At 48.4% G+C, this 16670-nt stretch overlaps 1 protein-coding gene across 3 annotated transcripts in view; it reads left to right on the top strand.

Annotated features, from left to right (window-relative positions):
• Positions 1-16670, top strand: part of LOC146829240 (sodium- and chloride-dependent neutral and basic amino acid transporter B(0+)-like) — a 190977-nt gene that overhangs the window by 164632 nt on the left and 9675 nt on the right. For all 3 annotated transcript variants that reach the window (XM_085607867.1, XM_085607869.1, XM_085607868.1), the window contains 2 exons: positions 3195-3294; positions 8805-8914. In XM_085607867.1, coding sequence (XP_085463993.1) covers positions 3195-3294; positions 8805-8914 — 210 coding nt within the window. The remainder of the gene's footprint in view (positions 1-3194; positions 3295-8804; positions 8915-16670) is intronic.

Raw genomic sequence — 16670 nt, 5'->3', positions numbered from 1 at the left:
TTTAGGATTCCAATCATTACCGGCTTCCCTTCTCTCTTAGCCAAAACATATAACCTTAGTATTCTTTTTTTAAATTGAAGGTTAAACTTTCTAAAATATCCCTCTCTACAGATTTGGTTATTGTATCACTTCTCTCTACGTGGTTTCGCTCAGGCCATACTGTGTCTAAAATGTATACATTTTTATCACCTCCACTCCCTTTACAATCACCTTTGTTAAATGGTCCCATCATTTCGTAGATTACGTTTTTAAACATTTCTCAGGCTACATAGCAACTGATTGGGAAATTGTCTTTACGTAATAAATTACTCTTTCACTTATTCAATTTAAATTCTTTACATTAAATCTCCTTCATTGGACCCCGGCTAGGTTATACAAGTTGAAACTTCGAGATTCCAATCATTGTTGGAACTGTAACTTAGTAGCAGGTACCCATCAATGCATGTTTTTTTAATGTACATTACTGCAACCTTTCTGGAGCCTGATACAGAAACACTGATCATTGATCTTTAACATATATCTATAGATCTTTCTTTACTTATGATACTATTGGGTCCATGGACTACAGTTATTCCTTCACCCCTTGATAATATGGATCTGGAGCTCTTAGATTTACTCTTATCCATTGCTGTTAAAATCCGATTAACAGAATGGAAATCATTTCATCTCCTATCTATGGTGGGCATGGGGTCTCATACCTTCGTGGAGCTCATACTTTAGTTGAGAACCAGCATTACTCGCCTTCCATTTCTAGTAACGTATGGCGGTCTTTGGACAACTATATGAACTTGTCCTCTCAGGGGTTGGTACCTCAGTATCCCTTTGATTCTACTTCTTTATTTCTTTTACAGGAGCATATGTCCCCTCTACCTCTTTGACTCATTTCTTTTTCCTTCTGTCTTTTCCCCACTTTTTCATTTTTCTTTCCCCATTTTATCTATATATATATATATATATATATATATATATATATATATATATATATATATATTGATTTTGCCCGCTCCATATCTCTGGGATTTGTATTGTTTTTTGATGATTTTTATAACATTTACTATGTGTTGTGATTGTTACTTATATTTTTAAATACTGATATGCTTACTATTTTTTTTATCCGAGTCCATTGACTTCTGTTATGAATATTTTTTTTTGTTCTTCGGTACTAATGTATTATATTTGATTCTGATTGGTTATATTTTTGTTGTATTACCAATGCACTTCTTATATAATCAATAAAATATTTGAACTAAAAAATATTTTAAAATATAATTTGTAAGTACAAAAGGTTGCTAAACAAATATGTATGTAATTAGAAACATTGACAAAGTAAGGAAAGTTTAGAAACTAACCACTGATTATACAAAAGAATGCTCAGCAGTTCTGACTCGCATGTCTGTCTCTGGGAAATTACTTTGGATTGTGGTTTCTATGCTTGACCCCAACTCTTATTCCTCAAGAATTTTGTCCCCTATAAAACTAAATATGGTCATCGTTTTCTTCCACCACTTAATTAGGAAAACCAAAGTGAGGACACCCAAGTCATATAGAATTATCAGCATGATACTGATAGCTGACTTTTACATTCCATTCTGCCTTACTGTTGCAATGTCTAGCTTTAGAAATTTCCATCTCCTGAGCTCTTGAGACGTGTCCTGTGTTATTGGACAGCTGTTCTCGCTAATGAGATTATGGGAGTCTGCTGCTCGGTATGCTTCAGCGTCCCTACTGCAAATGTCAGCCACACCCACACTGAAAGTGCACTGTTGAATGGAGCTCCTACCCGCAATAGTAGAGTAACACCTACACACTTGTATGTTTGTGGGTACTGTAAACTTCTTTACTTCCTCCATGGACATCGGGCAGGTAATGCAGGGAATGGTGAATGTATTATATTGGTGCGGCCGGTTAGGATGCATCCCAAATTAAATGGTGTAGGGAAAGGCTTTTCATATTGGTTTAGAATATCATTTAGTGGAAAACCATACACATTTAGTTTCCATTTTAAGTGAGATTTAAAATCCTTATGTTTGGTGCAACCCCTTTGTGAACATAGCGAAGGTGTGAAGTCATTGCCGGAACCTCGTAATTTCCTAGGGAGAAAGGCCCGATTATACCAATACATGAAGAATCCAGGTGTGATATTCATCAACTTTTGCATGTTCTGCCACATTTTGTGTGAACTCATAAGCAGAAATATTTAGGCTATTCAGTAAACGCTCAACCCAAAATGTTAACATTTACTGGGTGGGGGTAATATCCCATCTCCAAGCATCCCACTTGGAATCAGGACCTTAGAATCTCAGAGCCTGAGTCCCAAAGGTAAACTTATACTTTTGTAAGTTTGATTGTTTGCTATTCACAAAGGCATTTAGTACAATATTTACATGTGTAGTCTCTGCACATAAAAAGATAGGACCGTCCTATCCACTCATAAATCCCTTTGTGAATAGCAAACAATCGTAAATGTACTCTAAAGTGTAAGTTTATCTTTGTGAATCAGGCTCTTAGAATTACAGTGCAGAAACATCTTCCCTAAAAAGGTGAGGCACAATGGATTCTGCAGAGGTTGGTCAGTGCTGGCCGACAAAATTAGTAGGTGAGGGAGCGTGGGGAGCTTAATTTAAAAAAAACACCTGAAGCTGCAGGCCGCATCGCTCCTTGCGCCTGTGTTCTGTTGCTTCCTGGTCCTAGCAGACACTGGGCCAGCAGCAGAGACTCGCTGTGCAATCCCTGTGCCGCTTTCATGATATGAGATCAGCACAGGGATTGGCCTTAGCGGGCTGCTTTGATGCTCCACTCAGGACAGGGAGTTTGTGCGGTTTCTCCAACCAGGCTGTTCAATACAACCCGTTGGAGATGGTTGGCCAAACTCGCATGTGCACTTACAAGTGCACAAACCACTCCTTAACCCCCTTCTCTCCCCCCCCCCCCCCCATGGCCAAGGACCCGCCCCTCCTTGCACACACTGGCTCAGAGCCGGGAAAAGAAAAATAAAACCACTATAGTATATACTTTTATTTTTTTACCTGCTGGCTCTGAGCCAGTGGGGGCGACGCTCCTCTGCCATTGTGAAGGAGCCGCCTCCTGATGTTGATTTTATAAATTAAGGAAGCTTTTAAGTCCAAATTTAATATTGAAATACTTTCTACTTTGTGGGTCAAATACTTGAAAAACTAGTTTTGTTATCTTTACAGGCAGGAATTTTCTGGGTCGATTTGATTGATCATTTTTGTGCTGGATGGGGCATCCTGATTGCTGCGGTGCTGGAACTCGTAGGAGTGTGCTGGATTTACGGTAAACAAACTTAGTGTTCCTAACTGTAAAAGACTGTTATTAACGAAATGAGTAGTAAAATGGAATTGATGTCTATATGCCAAATGAAAATGAATTTCTATAAGCTTACTCAGTGCTCTCAAAACAACGTCATTCTGTTTGTACTCTTTTATAAACCATCAGGCAGATTTTTCCAGTGCTTAAATTTCGCCCTAGTTGCAGGTGGGGGCCCACAAGCACTCATTTTTGGGGATTGGCACTCTTCCCAACCGGCTTTGATCCAGTGCAAGAGAAAAACAGAGGGGAAAGAAGGTGGACAAATAGTGACGGAGGAAGAAGGGAAGAAAAATAACTTGCAAGAGTGAATAAGAGACAGTGTGATTTGTGTTTGATTAAAGAGGCATGAGGTAGAAGCAAGACTTCACAGGCTTTGTTTTTGGAACTCCTGACATTCTATGGCACTGGGTGTGGCTGCTGAGCAAATCTTAGGAGAAATATATATTTATTTCTCCATATCTATTTTACTTATTACTTGTGTGCTGCACTGAACTGCTCACATCCAATGGCTGAAATGTAAATGTAAATAAAATGCATAGGATTATGTACTGGATCAGTCATTATGCACACACCTTTTCACTGTAGTGTAAATGTGGATCTGATAGACTACTAGCTGCAGATTCCTTCATGTAGAATTATCCCCAGGCGTGAGACTGGATCCGGAAACCTTTTTGCCACAGCATCCCTGCGCTCCGGGGCGACATCATGCGACTCCGCCCAGGCGTCGTCTGCGTACGTGAAGTCAGCGAGTACACAAGACCAGCCCTGGCGCCCCTATGTCAGTTTTTTCCTTTTCTGCGTGCAACGCGGATTCGGTCCTTGCTCGGGCCTGTTTAGGCCCCTTTTTTCATTCCATTTCATATTGGTGGAACAGTGTGCTCATGCCTTCGGGCTTTAAAACTTGGACGAGTTGTGGGCGTCCTATGTCTGCGACGGACCCTCACCTCATTTGTATGTAGTGTTTGGGGGAGGATCACAGCGCCTCAGATTGTTCGGCGTCCCAACAGCTGAAGCCAAAGTCGCGGCGGGAGTGCCGCATCAAACTTCTGTCGGCGCGTCTCTCCAGGTTGACGGCCTCCCCCAGTCTGCTTTGGCGGACAGCTCCAGACACTGCCGGGGTCGTTGTCCTCGCCCTTCTCCGATGTTCCGTGAGCGTTGTTCCCCGGTGGGTAAGTGTCGCATTTTGTCCCTGGGTGCTGGGTTCCTGCCTGCCGAGTGTGTGGACTCTCCACGGGTGATGCGGCCCCGCGTGTCGTCCTATCAACCGTTTCCCGGTGCTGGGGCGTTGAAAGTCCAAATGGAGACATACGCGGTGGCTTTACAGGCCTCACCGGATCCCTCGCCCTCCGCAGGGCCCTCTGTGGCTCCGGCACTGACTGGGTTAGATCCAGGCTTGGAGGATGTGGTGTTTGGGTGTGGCTCCTCTGGGGCACCTCCATCACGCCACAGCATCTCTGCCTCGCCACACTCTCCTGCGGAAGTCCCTGTGGTGTCGTGGGAGGTCTGGTCGCATCCCCGGGCCCCTCTCGGTCCTTTGACAAGGTGGTCCTGTCTAAGGCCGAGGTGACGCTGCTATGGCGCTGGCAGCAGCTGGCCCGTGCGGAGCCACAAGGGTCGGTGGACCCTCCTCGCCCGGCTCCAGGTCTAGGTTAAGGGAGGATCCCCGCGTCCCTCTCCGGGCCCTTCTCGTTCGTCCCCGCAGATGGCTGCCTCGTCGGAGGGCGAGTCGAAGATTATATCGTCTCTGGCGCTGCCACCTGGGTTGCCGAGTGATCTTCGCCTCCTTCTGGGCCGCGGCCGGCAGATGGCTTTGTGCCTCTCCCCGGACCCATCCCGTTCCCCTGTGCAGGTGGCTGCCTTGGCGGGGGTCGGGCCGACGCTGCCCGGGGCCGGCACAGCTCCAGCCCTACTCTGGTCTCCGGTGCGGGGTGACTTGGAGGTGCCTTGTCTGACGCCAGATGGTGCCGGCGCCCTGCCTCCAGCGGCGGACTCTACGGCTCTGCGCAGGGGTCGTACCATGGATTCGTCTTCGGACGCTCCTTCTCCGGAGGCAGGCTGTATCTTGGTGTCAGCCTCCCCGGAGACTGGTCGCTGTGTGGAGTCCTTTTCTCCTGCGTCGAAGGGCGGCTCCCCACCCTTCCCAAGGCAAAGGTGTCCATCTGAAGAGCTGCAGGTCCCGCATTCTTCGGCTTCTTCTGACTTCCAGGGCTAGCCCTTGCCCGCCCCGCTTGGCCTCAGATGGCCGCCTTAGTTTGCAGCTGTCTCCCACGGAGGAGCTGCTTTGTCCACCACGGGGCCCTACGGAGGCTGGTGCGGCCTTCGCTCATGCAGTGTCCACAGCCGTGGGCATCCTGCGCATGGGCGACCCCAGTGGCTCACTTTCCGGCGGACCATCTCTTGGAGGTCCTTCACCAGGGCTCTGGTGGGAGGAAATTTTACTCCCCTGTGAAGGCTCGCTCCTTTATTCCCTGACTGGCTGGAGGCGTCCTGCCTCAGGGTACCCAGTGCCTCAGCACCTTCTGCACCAGCACCTCCGGCACTGCGTGACCCGGCATGTTTCCCGCCATCCCACTTTTGCGGACTATTCCCTCCCTGCCGCCGCTGTTGGCTCCGCCGTCCCGGGCAGCCCTCTGGCTGGACACTTGGGGGCGCAACATGTTCGCCTCGACCAGCGTGGGCCTGCAGGCCCTTAACACCTTGTGTATGCTGTCTAGGGCCTCCTCCTGTTTGTGGGACTCGGCTGAGTCTCTGGGATCTGCAGAGTCCCAGGAGTCTGGTCGGGTGGACTTGCGGCATCTTGCACTGGATGGTCGGGAGCTTGCGGCGTTTATTCTCCACTCCGCTCTGGACGTCTCAGCCGGGCCATGGCGTCTTCAGTCGTGCTCCGCCGCCTTGCTTTGCTTAGGAACGGAGTGTTCCCTGAAAATTTTAGGGAGTGACTAGTTGATCTTCCGTTTGATGGCAGCCTGTTCCATGCCCTGGCCGACTCCGCTATTTAAAGGCTTCTGGCGGGGCTCCGTCGTCCTCCCCCACCACCACCTTATTCCCCCTCATCCTCCGTCCCCTCCTCAGTGTCTTCTGAGTTGGGTTGACTCTGGGCCCTCGTAGGCTGGTTGGTCTGGCCGTAGACTGTTTTTTCTGGCCGTTACGTCATGGGACTTTGGCTTTGTTGGCTGCTGGACGGCCCTTGTGTTATTGTGTGGTTTTTGCAGGAGTTATTGCGCAGACTTGGCCCTGAGATTAGGCTTTGCTTGGGCTGCTTGTCAAGCCTTCAGCTGGGGTGTTTTTCCTACCCGTGGCTTTTTTGTTTTGTCCTCTGCTGCGGAAGTTCTTCCAAAGAGGGTTCCCTTATTTTGGGTCTTAACGTACCCTATGTGGATAGTGGTAGCTGTCCTATAGCTTGCACTTTGTTGGAGGGTTCTGGTCGCCTTCGGGTGCCTTTTCTCCTCGGTGTTTAGGTAGGTTGCTATGCTTCCTGGGGGCGTGTGCGCGGCCCATCGTAGTGGTGTGCCCGGGCATCTCCTCCTCTCCCTGCTCCTGTCCGGAGGTCTGGGATGATCCTGTGTTCTCCCTTGCCAGGTGTCGCCTACTCGGCCTTCCTGGGGCCTCGGGCTAATCTTCTTGCTTCTGGTGGCCTTGGCTGTCGGCGCTGTTCTGGCTCGCAGGCTGCTCTCCTTCTGGAGTGGGGTCACCTTCTTTTCCCTAGTTTCTTTGGGCCCTCTAGGCTTCTTCTGCATTTCCTGTCTTGGCATTGGGCGGAAGCAATGTTGCCTGTGGGGGAGCGGGGTGCTTCGACCTCCCATCCTTGCCCTTGGTTCCTCTGCTTGGAGTGTATGGGCCTCTTCAGCCTTCTTTCCCTCCTACTTCCCCTTGGTCGGTGGGGTTCTGCTTATGGGGGTTCCCTTGGCCTGGAAGGGGCGAGGTTCTACCTGGTCCACAGATCTGGTCCCCTGTGGGGCCTTCTGTCCTGCATTGGCTAGTGGGGTCCTTTTGCAGACCCTCCTTCCCAGGGGGTATTGCTAGGGTATCTATTCTACATGAAGGAATCTGCGGCTAGTAGTCTCCATCAGATGTACGAGTAAATTACCTTCGGTAACTATGTATCTGGTAGAGATGATTCTAGCCGCAGATTCCTTCGCGGCCCGCCCTTCCTCCCCTGTTCAGCGAGGACTCTTGGTTTGGTCTTCGGTACTCGCCTCACAGGGGGTGGTGGGGGGGGGGGGGGGCTGTGTCTCCTGTGAGTGCCCTCCTTGCTCTTGATGGGTGACTCCGTCTGTGGGTGGCTCATTCCTCCTTGGATCTTTGATGGATGGGGTTCCGGTGCCCTGCTGCTCTGGCTACACCAGGTTTGGGGGGGGGATTGCTCTCTCTCCCTGTCCTCCCTTCCTTCCTTTGCTATCCTCTGATAAGGGTCATCTGGCCATGTCTTGCCCTTGTCTCATGTGGGTGGTTGCCTTTTAGGTTGGGGTGACTTGAAAGTTTGTGGTCTGTCTTGGGACTGGTCCCATTCCTTGCTCAGGATGGGGGGGGAGTGGGTTTACTACGTGTGCCATGACTTTTACGCATGTTCTTTTCATCTGGGGTACAGGGATTGGAGGTTGTCTATGGGCTGGCAGGGAGACTGCGCAGGTTTCTGCTTCTTTCTTCTTCCTTCTTTCTTCTTTCCCTGCCCTTGGGATCTGTGGTGTTGGCACTACTCTCGTGGTGGTGTTAGTCACTGTTTCTTTCCAAATGTTCTGCTCTTCGCACACTGTTACCCTGCTTCCACAGTTTTTCATTTGGTGGTTCCGCGTTGTGGTGCGGAAAATTTCTCCGAAGAAAACTGACGTATGCGTGCCGGAGCGGGGTCTTATGTGACCTCGCTGACGTCACGTACGTGGACAACGCCTGGGTGGAGTCGCATGTCGCCCCGCCCCTGGCGCACATGGATGCTGTGGCAAAAAAGTTTACGGATCCAGTCTCACGTCTGGGGTTAATTCGTGAAGGAATCTGCGGCTAGAATCTTCTCTACCAGATACATTGTTACCGAAGGTAAGTAACTCGTACGTTCATGGTACAAGGCAGCCTGTTTGTGCAGCAAGGGAAGAGAGTAGCAGCAGAGTAAGTGTCTCTGCCTTTCTTTGTCCTACTGTGTTGCGATTTAATTGAGTAAATGTGCTCCCTTCATTTGGAATATTTTAACTTTATATAATTTTAACACTTATTTTTGCGAATATTAATTGATACATATTTGACACTAGTGCTGTACAGTTTTCAAGTCATTGAAATAGCATTGTAGATTGATGATATTTATCGTGACTTAAATGCATGAAACCAGATCACCGATTTTCCATAATACAACTTAGAAATTCAGTAATTTGACAATGAAATCAACAGGTGTGACACCAGAGCTTATGTACAGGGGGAACACTTAATAATGTGTCACCTGCTCATTCTATACCTCATCATATCTGAACATTTACAACTTTAAACAGGAGGAAACCGGTTTATTGAAGACATCGAAATGATGATTGGTAAAAAGCACTGGATCTTCTGGGCGTGGTGGAGACTCTGCTGGTTCTTCATATCTCCATGTCTCTTGCTGGTAAAGTAGCACCATTAAGTATTCACATCTGCTATTTTTATATGTTCTATATGATTCGGGTGCCACCTAAAAAGCCTTGATACTTCACCTGTGTCAGTGTTTCTAATGCTAGATAATTAAAAACATACCTCCCCAGCAAAAAATGAAACTTATGGATACTCTCAGGATCAGGCTGGAAACACTCCAACTGCTGTCCCCTACTCAAATCTTTCATGAAGATGATGGAGCATTATACCCTAATCCATCCCAACATGCCTCTACAAAAATTTACAAAATCCACTTAGCTATCTAAAGTTCTGGGCCTGCTGCAGCAATATCCCAGACCCACTTTCACTAGAGCTGACAATCCGCTTTCACAAGTTCAACCATTCACTTATTACGTATGTGTAGAGATCTCCACATAGTATGTCATGACCCTCGTTACTTAGTTACATGTAGAATGCTAGTAGATAAGAATTCTAAGATGTACAGTTGAGAAGGAAGCAAAAATATATGAAGGAAGCTGTTCTCTGCTGTGGTGCTGTTTTTTTTTTTTTTTTTTGGAAAACCTTTATTTAACAGTATGTGCAGACAAATACGGGCCTACAACCCTCAGGCCGGCCTCGACAAAAAAAAAAGGGGCACATCAGCAAGCAATTATACGATTCAGCAGCATATCAGTACAAGCACAAATAGACCAGATTACGTTATACACAATTGTGCCGCCGAGCGCAGGATGATGAGGTTTAAGTTTTATAAAGTTTTGAAATAAGTCCATAGCAACAGGTCTGGAAGGATCCGAATCAGAGCAATGCAGTTAGGACTATAGTGGGCAACGATCATCAGAAGAGTCAGCAAGCATTATCCGTAAGGTAATCAATCGCACTCAATAAAATCAGGATAGAAAAGAAGCATATCACATGACGATCCCCAAGCACTACCCACAAGTTCCCAATCCTCCCCTCGACCCAAGAAATAAGAAAGGAGAGAACAAACGAGAAAGGTAAAGAGTAGAAAGGGAGAAGAGAAAGAGAGAAAAGAAAGAAAGAAAAAGGAGGCCCATAGAAAAAAAAAAACCAACAAGGAAATATACCCCCCACCCTACACGCATGCAGAGGCTACGGCCTACCCCCCCTAGCAGTGTGTCTGTCGCCCCAAAAGAGTACCCGAAATGTAGGAGAAGAGAAAGAGAAGAAAAAGAAAAAGAATGTCACGGTTGATCGGAGGAGGGCCAAGGATCTATTCAATACAAGCAAAATCGTTACCCGCGGTCACCCAACCCCAGGCCCCGACCTAACACCCTGCTACATGTACCTCCAACAGTCACAAGTCCCAGTCCCAGCCATATACGTATCAATGTGCAACAAGAAAAACCCCCTTCCTCAGCCTTGGCCCCTTCGAATCTGCAGTCCAACAGAGTCCAATTGCAGTACAGCCAACCTGGACGGGATGGGCCACCATGGAGTCCGTTGCAGCAATCGAGGGGTAAGAGACAAGTCAAACTGGAGCGAAGCTCGATAGTAAAGGACCACAGAATGCGCCACTGCTATGCGGTGGCTAGCACAACAGGGAGCAGGACGATGCATAAATCCCAGAGTAGCGGCCGGCCGATGTACAGGAAGCAAGTCCAGGAGGACGCTCAGACGTGGCACCAAAGGACAAAGGAGATGGGCAAAACGGCGGCTGAGGCACAAGCTCCGGCCATACCAAGGGAGCAGGATTGTCAGACTCCTCCAGGGCAGAGCCGAGGAGTACCGCAGCGGGCACTGGGACACGTCCCCCCGTCACCGCCACATACCTCAACTCGGGTGATCCACCGACAGTCGACTGAAGATGTGGCGTAACATGCCGCACTGGAGAATCATCATGGCCAGCTGAAAAAGTCCGATCAAACCGGTCCTCCAAACCAGTGGCAGAGTCGCGGAAGGCCAACCACAGGTCCTCCAGTGCTGCCAGGATGTCGCGAAGCCCCAGCGGTGGATCAAGGATGGAGGGTGCTGTTGCGTCCGCCATCTTAGGCAAGCAACCATCGAGCGCCCCGGGGAGCAAGCCCCCCTCACCAACCATCGGTATCTGGAAGGTGATAAGCTCTCTGCGGGGCCCCGGTGGTGCAGGAAACGTGGAGGCAGCCGGTCGTGGAAAGGCTTCAGGGACAGGAGAATCTGTGGTGCAGGGAAACCCACCGGCGAGACCAGGGCTTCCGATGCGGAAGATGGCGTCCGCTGCTGTAGGCTGCAACAAAGAAGCGATCCCGGCCCTCTCCCAGCTGGGCCGGGATACAGTATATGGGAGCTGGATACAATGTTGCGAGCGGGGCGCGCTGGGCAGCCGAGCACGAAAAAGGCTGCTGTGAGAATCCCAGCGCCGCGCTCCAGGTCCAGTGCACCGGCTCCTCCCTCTCCACAGCGGCCGCTGCTATCGTTGTCGCCGCCGGCCGTCCCCACTAAACAATGGCCCGGCCGCGACCGCCTGGAAGGCCGGAATGGAAACCGGGGCCCAACTCCGCCGGGGGAGCTCCGTTTTCGACCGGAGTCAAAGTATCGTGGTCAGGGACGTGGCGCAGGTAAGCGTAGGGCTCGGAGGCGCAGGATTCTTGCCAGGATATCGACGAAGGGCGAAAGGGTCGGCGGAGCCGAAGAGCTAGGCGGCCATCTCGGCTGCAGGCTAGGCTCCTCCTCCCTCTGCTGTGGTGCTGTTGATGAATAAATTACAAGATCATACAAGAAACTTAGGAAAATTAATTCTTACAGTATGCCTACAAGCAACATTGCCCCAATAACTGCAGTCCTGCTCCACATCCTGTACCCTAATCAAGTCTGCAGTCTATTAAGTCACTTGCAAATCTATCCCTAAAATCTGATATTCTTTGCAGTACTCTAAAGCACGGGTTGGTACCAGCTATGAAATACGTCTGTCCATTTTCAAGGCTCTCCTTTTGGTGAATAGTCATTGAAGAGCTTGTCCACATTTAAGAGCCACACACCATGTAGTAGGCAGTAGGATACTGTGGACCAACACTGCACCAAAACTGTACCTTACAGAATTATCTAAGCTTTGCTATAAAATGGCCTCTTCAAAAACATTTGCATCACCTATAAGGTGTTCAAAGGTGCGACATCCACTTTAACTGGCTTTGAAAACCAGAACCTTAAGACAACTCGACAAACCAGCAGCAACAGTACCACAGTTCAGACAGCAAGAAATGCAAAGAAGTGAAAGACTCAAAGCCCTTTCCTGCTGTGCCCCAAGTGTGTGTGTGTAAAGCCACCTCAGTATATATCTGCCAGGATTCACCCCTATTCTCCCCCCACACACTTCAAAATAGAATTTAAGACCCTGCTCCTCAGCTAACTCTCCAACATAAACTTTTGTGTCATTATTCTAGCCTCAACAGCCGCCATGGGCTGCCCCCAAAAAACCTTCAACTAAACCTCTACTACCGTCTAATCATCAAGGTTCCCACAGCTCCCTGTCCTCCTCCAATATCTCTAACCCCACTACCCACCCTTCCTTCACTCACGAACCGTAACTTTTATGCTCCAGTCCAGCACCTGTTACATTGGTTAGATCGGTGCTATACAAATCCACATACATACATTCATGGTCTAGCAGTAATGTTCCAAAATATTGACAATGGTCAGAATCACAAAGTGATAATGGAGAGCATGGCTCCGAAACTATGCTGTAAAAGTGTGATTACCTCGTGGATTCAATGGCATATGTAACAATATGCAGATCCTTCTTGGTGTCAATCATTACTTAGGTATGTTCTTAAGTATGCTCTTTCAAATTATGTTGGGAACCGAATTCAGATTCTAGTCCTCTAAGCTGGCTAGGGGATCAATAAGTCAAAAACCTTCTACTTTTTGTCTATCCCATATTCCTTGGTATCAAATTATGTATCTTTATTTGTCTTATTCCTTTATGTTCAATTATCGTTATATTATTCTAAAAGTTTACCTACCCATTGAGAAGATCAGCCAAACTACCCTGACCCACATATTGCCTTATTTAGGGACCTGGTTCACAAAGATTTGTTTGAGTGAGCATTGCTTTGCTCTGTATTCATTCTTACATTTGTATGTGTAAGTCACATCTGCTCAACAAAAAAATGTGAATAGGGCCGTGGATAATTGCAACTATAATCAGGTAGAGTGCAGGCATTTAATTACAGTTACATATTGCTGTTTCTTTGCCGGTTTCCTACCATTGTGCCAAGGACTGCCACTCCCAGCACCCCTAGCGGTACGCCGCCACAACCGATGGTAGCTCGCACCTGGTGGCGCTTAAAGCCAGCTGAGGGCTTTGCAGACTTGCTCGGGCCAAGGGCGGGCCCATCAGTGCCTGTCTGAGGCCGGGCCACCCTTTTCCCCCCGCCTTGGTGGTGATTTCCGGTGATGTAGTACTATCCAGGTTTGCCATCAACATTGCAGCCATTGCATATATCATCTTCGCTCCTCAGCAGACACTCCAGGCTCCTGTGGTGCAAGGAAAGCCCCACTGCATCACGTTACACCGCTTTGTAAGCAACTTTCCCACAAGTTCTATGCCATTATCTGCTCTTCGCCAACACGCACGTGGGCAATAAGGAAGAAGGGGATTAACTAAAGGAGGTTTAATAACCCGGCTAATCTTGCATCTACAACCCCAAATGGCCCAGGGAGGGAAAAATGGGCGTGCGTAAGACGGCGGCGGCCCACGCTGTGCCATCTACTAGTACTATGGACTGCTTTCTAAAAAGAGCAGCGGGGTGCTTGAAAAATAAATACTTGTCTCGTTGATTCTCCCGGTCCCCGGTATATCCTCTCCCATCAAGCGCTTCCATCAGCTGGTATCGGGGTGCTGAGGATGGAAACAAGTTGACTGCCACTTCTCCACATTACACCACTCCCGAGACGCAGCCTGATCATGAGGAGACACCCCCTGGGCTTATGTTAGGGAGTAGGCTACCAGTCCAGTCCAAACCAAAGCCTGTAGTGTTGACTGGGGGGTGGGGGTAGCCATGTGGTGTGGTGGGATCTGGGGCGAAGCGTAAATATACCACCACTGGGGCGAAACGTTCTGAGGTGGACGTTCCATCTATAAACAACCAGTGTGCAGTACCCGTGACGAAAGACGACCTGGCGGCCATGATGGAGGTTGGTTTAAGTTCCCCTTTTGATCGCTTGGATATTATGTTGGATCCAATCAAGCAAAGACTGTTATAAAGCGAGACCTCTCTAACCTGTCCCTATCACTTATAACACCCAACCCTACTCTACGCTCTGGTGACACCTGCCGGCACTGCACCCATTATTTCTGCTTCTAATACATCGCATATAGCGCACATTGGCCAATACTAACATCTTGTGAGTACCATCTCCCTTCATGGCCCATTCACAAGCATCGGACAATCTCTACCTTCTACATGTGATTTGCTGGAGAGGCCACCCAAGGAGTTGTCACCTAGACTAGAGGCCAATTGTTGCAGAGTGTCAGCTCCTCATGTAAGGGCTGAAGAAGGGGACGCCCTAATTTTTTGCCGCTGTTAATCAGGATAGAATGCCCCAAGGCTCAATCTCCATCCATCTAACCCCTTGAAGCAACGCCGTACGTAGTGGTTTTAGGTAATGTGCCAGTTTTAAAGCCGGACACCTCAGAGGATTTCCACCAATTAAAGGATAAGGTCCTTTACTGGCTTAATTCTAATACACCCTTGGACTTTAGATTGGAAAGGGACATCCTCATGGTTAGGAGGGTGGCCTGGATAGGAGGTTCGAAAAAGAGTTGTGATGGTGACTGTATAATTATTAATTTTAACAGACCACATCTGGCAGAAAGGATTCTCCATGCCGCTAACCACAGTAAAAGAACAGGGCCTCCTTCTTCCATAAGAGCACTGCCCCTGGGTTATTTGTACCCACCTACACCTATCGCACTGTATCCAAGGAAGCTAGTGAACTTGACCCCGTCCCGATGGTCTCAACCACCTCCTGTCCCTCCATTCAACTCATTTGAGCCCCTGGGTCTACTTGATTACTGCAATAGACTTGGAAGACAGGGTCCAAGGAAATCTACTGTGCCCTTACAAACGAACATAAAGGATCAACTAACCCAGGAGAAGCACTGCAGCCAACAACAACTCTTTTAACATCTCTTGGAACATAGCCGGTTTGGCAACTAAGTTTGCGGATCCGGGGTGCCTGGCCTTCATCAAAAAACATGACTGTCTGCAAGAGACATGGACTATTGACAATACTTACTTTTTGGAGAGCTTTAAGCTTTTTAACATCCCTGCAACTCCCTCGAGGGCGGGTCGTTCAAAAGGGGGACTCGCGGTCTCTGCCTCTTAGTTTACGAGTTTATTTTGTGGTATTAAACACAGATAATCCGTGTCTCCAGGCATTATCCTTTTCCTCTGGGCCCCACAGTCTCGCGCTTCTGAATTTTTATAATGCCACTTCTCTTTTCTCCTAGGTGTGTAATGTCATTCGCTTATGCTCATTTGTAACTAATGGTATGACCTTGCCTCGTAAGCCTGGTAACCTAGTTCTGGTAGGGGACTTCAACACACATATGTGCAGCTTTAAGGCAGGAGGGCTTGGGGGCTAGCGAGGAGTCCTCTTGCCCTCTTGCAGATGGTGTGCATTTTGTTCATGGTAGACGGGGGAGAAGTTAAATGCTTTGGTTTGTGAGCAGGACTTGCAATTAACAATAAGCAAATGGATCCTGTCTAGGTGTTAGCTTATTCCAACTTTTAAGGGGACGGGCCAGGAATTCTCTATTATTGATTTTTAGTTTAATCTCTACCCCCTGTATTACCTGCTCTGAGCTTTCAATAATAGCCAGTAGTTATAGAGATCATAATCCCCTGTGTATTAAAGGCATTTGGCCCTCTTTTGATAAAAAGACGGATCGCAGGAGGAGGGGTTCTACGGGCTATAGACTGAGGGAGACGTCTTAGATGGGGGCATATCTCTCCAGACTTTCTGTGCAGGTCCCTATTGGAGATGTGCCAGAAGGAATTTCAGATCTGTCAGAATGCGAAGGTAGAGACAGATGAGTCAATCATCTGTGCTTTCAAACTAATTACTGGCTCTGTTGCCAAATTATTGACTGCTCCATCTCCGGGTGTTCCGCGTGAGAGGGGGAGTCCAGATGGTTTAACCCAGAATGCTCGCTTGCTGCCAGGAGGCTGAAATTAGCTCTCCATGACTTCCCGAGGAACGCCACGTTAGTTAAAATCTGTAGAAAGCAGTACAAACAAGTGCTTAATCGCAGAGCGGCCCTGAAGGAAGAAGCTTGGGGCAACCTCATGGAAGCAACAACCTATAAGTGCAGTGCCAAGTTCTGGAGTATCATAAACAGCCCCATCTTGGGAGAAGAGGCAGCTAATGTCTTAGAAGCACAGATCACCGCAAATGAATGGGTCAGTCATTTTGAGGACATGTTTAAGGGAGACTGCCCCGTTGCCCTTACTTAATCTTGATGGTACTCCGAATAAACTAGTAGTACTGGAAGAAGTAAGGCTTGGTATCACTGGTCTGACACGCAATAAGGCCCCAGGCCCCGATAGAATCCCACCTGATCTTTGTGTCAGAGGTAGCACTTTGGGCACCATTACTTGCTTCTGTAATTAATGCAGCTGCTAGGCTAAACACCCGGTCATCATGGGCAACTTCCATCATTGTGCCAGTTTTCAAAAAGGGGATAGGGATAGCCCTGCGTGTTATAGACCCATCTCCCTGTTATATTCTGTGATGAAAGTGGTTGGGAGGATATTACTGGACAGGTTCTC

This window comes from Triturus cristatus, chromosome 5_2 (genome assembly GCF_964204655.1).
Source record: "Triturus cristatus chromosome 5_2, aTriCri1.1, whole genome shotgun sequence".
Taxonomy (NCBI): domain Eukaryota; kingdom Metazoa; phylum Chordata; class Amphibia; order Caudata; family Salamandridae; genus Triturus; species Triturus cristatus.
This window is presented reverse-complemented; position numbering and strand designations above follow the sequence as displayed.